Here is a 2,802-nt window from a genome sequence, read left to right as displayed (position 1 = left end):
TGAAGATTCAGCCTGCAATATGATTACTGGTAGTAGAAAGAATCCAGGACACTGATAAAATTATGACTCTTTGCCAATATCTGTGAAGGATCCTTAGAGATAAAACAAGGAGAGTGCATCACAGGCAAGACTGGGACATGCAGAAATGCTAAATGTACACTCACATCTGCAGTCCCTCAGTGCTGGGAGCATCTGTGCTCTCACTCTTAACTCAGCAACAGCTTACAGAGGAAGTGAGGTCTCCTCTCCTCTCCCAAAGCAAATATATTTGTCTACTATGAACTCCATTTGCCAGATGAGCTCCTCTACTGGAAAGGAGACACACCCTTTTGTAAACTACTTTTACATGTTTTTTTCCTTGACACCACGCTGTCTCGGGTGACAGGCAGCAAGAGTTGGTTCTCCAAGGCCCAGTTTCCCTTTCTACCCCAGAGTGGACAGAACACATCCCGATTTTCATTTCCTTCCTTTAAAATGGACCAGCCAAACCATAACACAGGTATACTTCAAGGTAGAGGTCCCATTTACCTCTATCTTTTCGATCTCTGTCGAATTCTATCAAAAAGGTCATTGGGAGTGGGGGGTGGAGCATAGTCACTAACAATGCTAAAATTCACCCAAGTGATTTGGTATTTAAAAAAAGATCAACCAAGGAGTGTAAGTAGTGCCAAAGATAGAGTCAAGTAGACTATACTGTAGCCACAATTAAAATCTCCATCACCTGATATCTTTCAAACCTTAATTTATCTTGTTCCCTTGGACTGTGGAAATGAACTAGCATTTAGTTATGTCTTAAGCCCCAACCTCCAACTGAATCAAAATTCTCTTAACTATAAATCAGTAATAGCAGTAGGCAAATGTCCATTCTCCAAAGATATCTAATAGTACTCTTGCCTGGAAAATCCCATGGACAGAGGAGCCTGGTAGGCTGCAGTCCATGGGGTCACTATGAGTCGGACTCAACTGAGCGACTTCACTTTCGCTTTTCACTTTCCTGCATTGGAGAAGGAAATGGCAACCCACTCCAGTGTTCTTGCCTGGAGAATCCCAGGGATGGGGGAGCCTGGTGGGCTGCCGTCTACGGGGGTCGCACAGAGTCGGACACAACTGAAGCGACTTAGCAGTAGCAGTAGCAGCACCACTGTAGAAAATGAGAAATGACCAACCAGCTATCTCCATTTAGTTCTCTATCTTCTGCATCTTTTACCCCCTGAGGCACTTGACCTGGTCAGTTTCTAGAAGACAAGGTCCAGAGCTGGCCACATACCAAGAACTGTCAAGGATACGGAAATTACACTTCCCAGGGCGTCTTAAACAAATGCTGTGAGAAGTCACCCTAGGCTCTCTGGGCCTAGGTTCCCGGTCCACAATCCTACTACCCATACCTACACATATCTGCCCCCACACTCACTCTCACACTCACATACACTTACTCACTCACTCATAGATATATCAACACAGATTTAAGGTTTTTTTCATACTCACCTTTCCACATCAGATTTCCTTGGCAGCCTAAGAAGAAAAAAAAGAAGTTGACTAAATATATGCACATCTTCATCAAAGTATGATTATGGCCTTTACTTTTACTCTATTAAAATTTAGCATTTCAGAAAAACTGGACAAATAGCCACTATAGGCTTATGCGGCTCCACTCATAACTTTTCTAAGTTTTCAGTGATATAACTACAAAGGAAAAACTAACAAAGGAACATTTCTCTCCATTCAAAGTTCTTCAAAAGATACTGCACGAACCTCAAACATTAAAAAAAAGCCCAAGTCTTATTAGCACACTACATCACAGAGAAGTCAAAGAAAATCTTCTTTTAAGACCAAATGGTCATGAATACAAGGTACTACTTAGTCGCGAGCCTCTCTAGATTCAACAGAACCTTGCTTCCAAGCACCAGTCCCCTCATGCTTTGTTATGGTGGGTTAAGCTAGGCATGGGAAAGGGCCAGTGTCAGCCAAGGATTATACAGCAATTATGATGTCGCTTGGTGAGATGCATAAGATTATTTTCAAACAGCTCCAGGAAAATGTTGATTTCTTTTTTGCTAGTTCTGCAGTACTGACAGCCAGCAACCAATGTCACCATTTCCCTGATAAACTATACCATTTAACACTTTCATATCCACTGATGCTTAGAAAGGTCCTGATCTGCTTCCTAATCACCACATTCTCCACGGTTCAAGATTCAAAAGCCTGAACTCTAAAGCCTCCCCTACATTGGATCCATTCTTGAAGAACACATACTGAACCATTTAAGATGCTCTTTTCCCACTGACATGCCACAGGTGCAGAGAAACTAAAACCACCTCCAGAGATTCACGGTACAAGGAAGAGGAACTATTAAAATGAGTTCTGGCTTACAGTTACCTACAGTTCTTAGCGTAGACAGTGGGATGGAAGCTCAAGTTATGATTCAAGTGACAAAAGAAACTGGGTAGGAGTTGGAAGGGCCAGCAGATCAGAGGATGAAGCAAAAATTAAGGCCTTATTATGATAAGACTGTAAGTAAAAGCAGTTGCTGCCAAGTTCCTATGCCTGTGAAAGACTCAGAAGACACTCCTTGAGAACTCTCCCTTGTCCTTAAGAGAGGAGACAATGAGAACCACGGATGCTTGTGTGCATGTGTGAGAGAGAGAGAAAAAGAGCAGAGCAGAGTCTTCGGGGGCAGAAAGAACAGGAATCATTGTTTCAGGTCTTGCCCCTTGTCCCAGAGACCCTAAAAGGATCTTTTCCTGCCAGAGGTGGTATCATTTCAGGGACAAAGGATAGGTTTTGCTGTCTGCATCCCCTTCT

At 42.9% G+C, this 2,802-nt stretch overlaps 1 protein-coding gene across 1 annotated transcript in view; it reads right to left on the bottom strand.

The window, feature by feature from the left end:
- The window catches only part of LOC104979710 (mediator of RNA polymerase II transcription subunit 14-like), a 13,775-nt gene that overhangs the window by 7,845 nt on the left and 3,128 nt on the right, over positions 1-2,802 (bottom strand). Inside the window, exon 2 of the mRNA XM_010828186.1 lies at positions 1,486-1,512. Coding sequence (XP_010826488.1) covers positions 1,486-1,512 — 27 coding nt within the window. The remainder of the gene's footprint in view (positions 1-1,485; positions 1,513-2,802) is intronic.

The sequence above is a fragment of the Bison bison genome, unplaced genomic scaffold (assembly GCF_000754665.1).
Source record: "Bison bison bison isolate TAMUID 2011002044 unplaced genomic scaffold, Bison_UMD1.0 scf7180017858523, whole genome shotgun sequence".
Lineage (NCBI taxonomy): Eukaryota > Metazoa > Chordata > Mammalia > Artiodactyla > Bovidae > Bison > Bison bison.
Note: the sequence above shows the minus strand (reverse complement) of the source record. Positions and strands in the feature narration are given on the sequence as shown.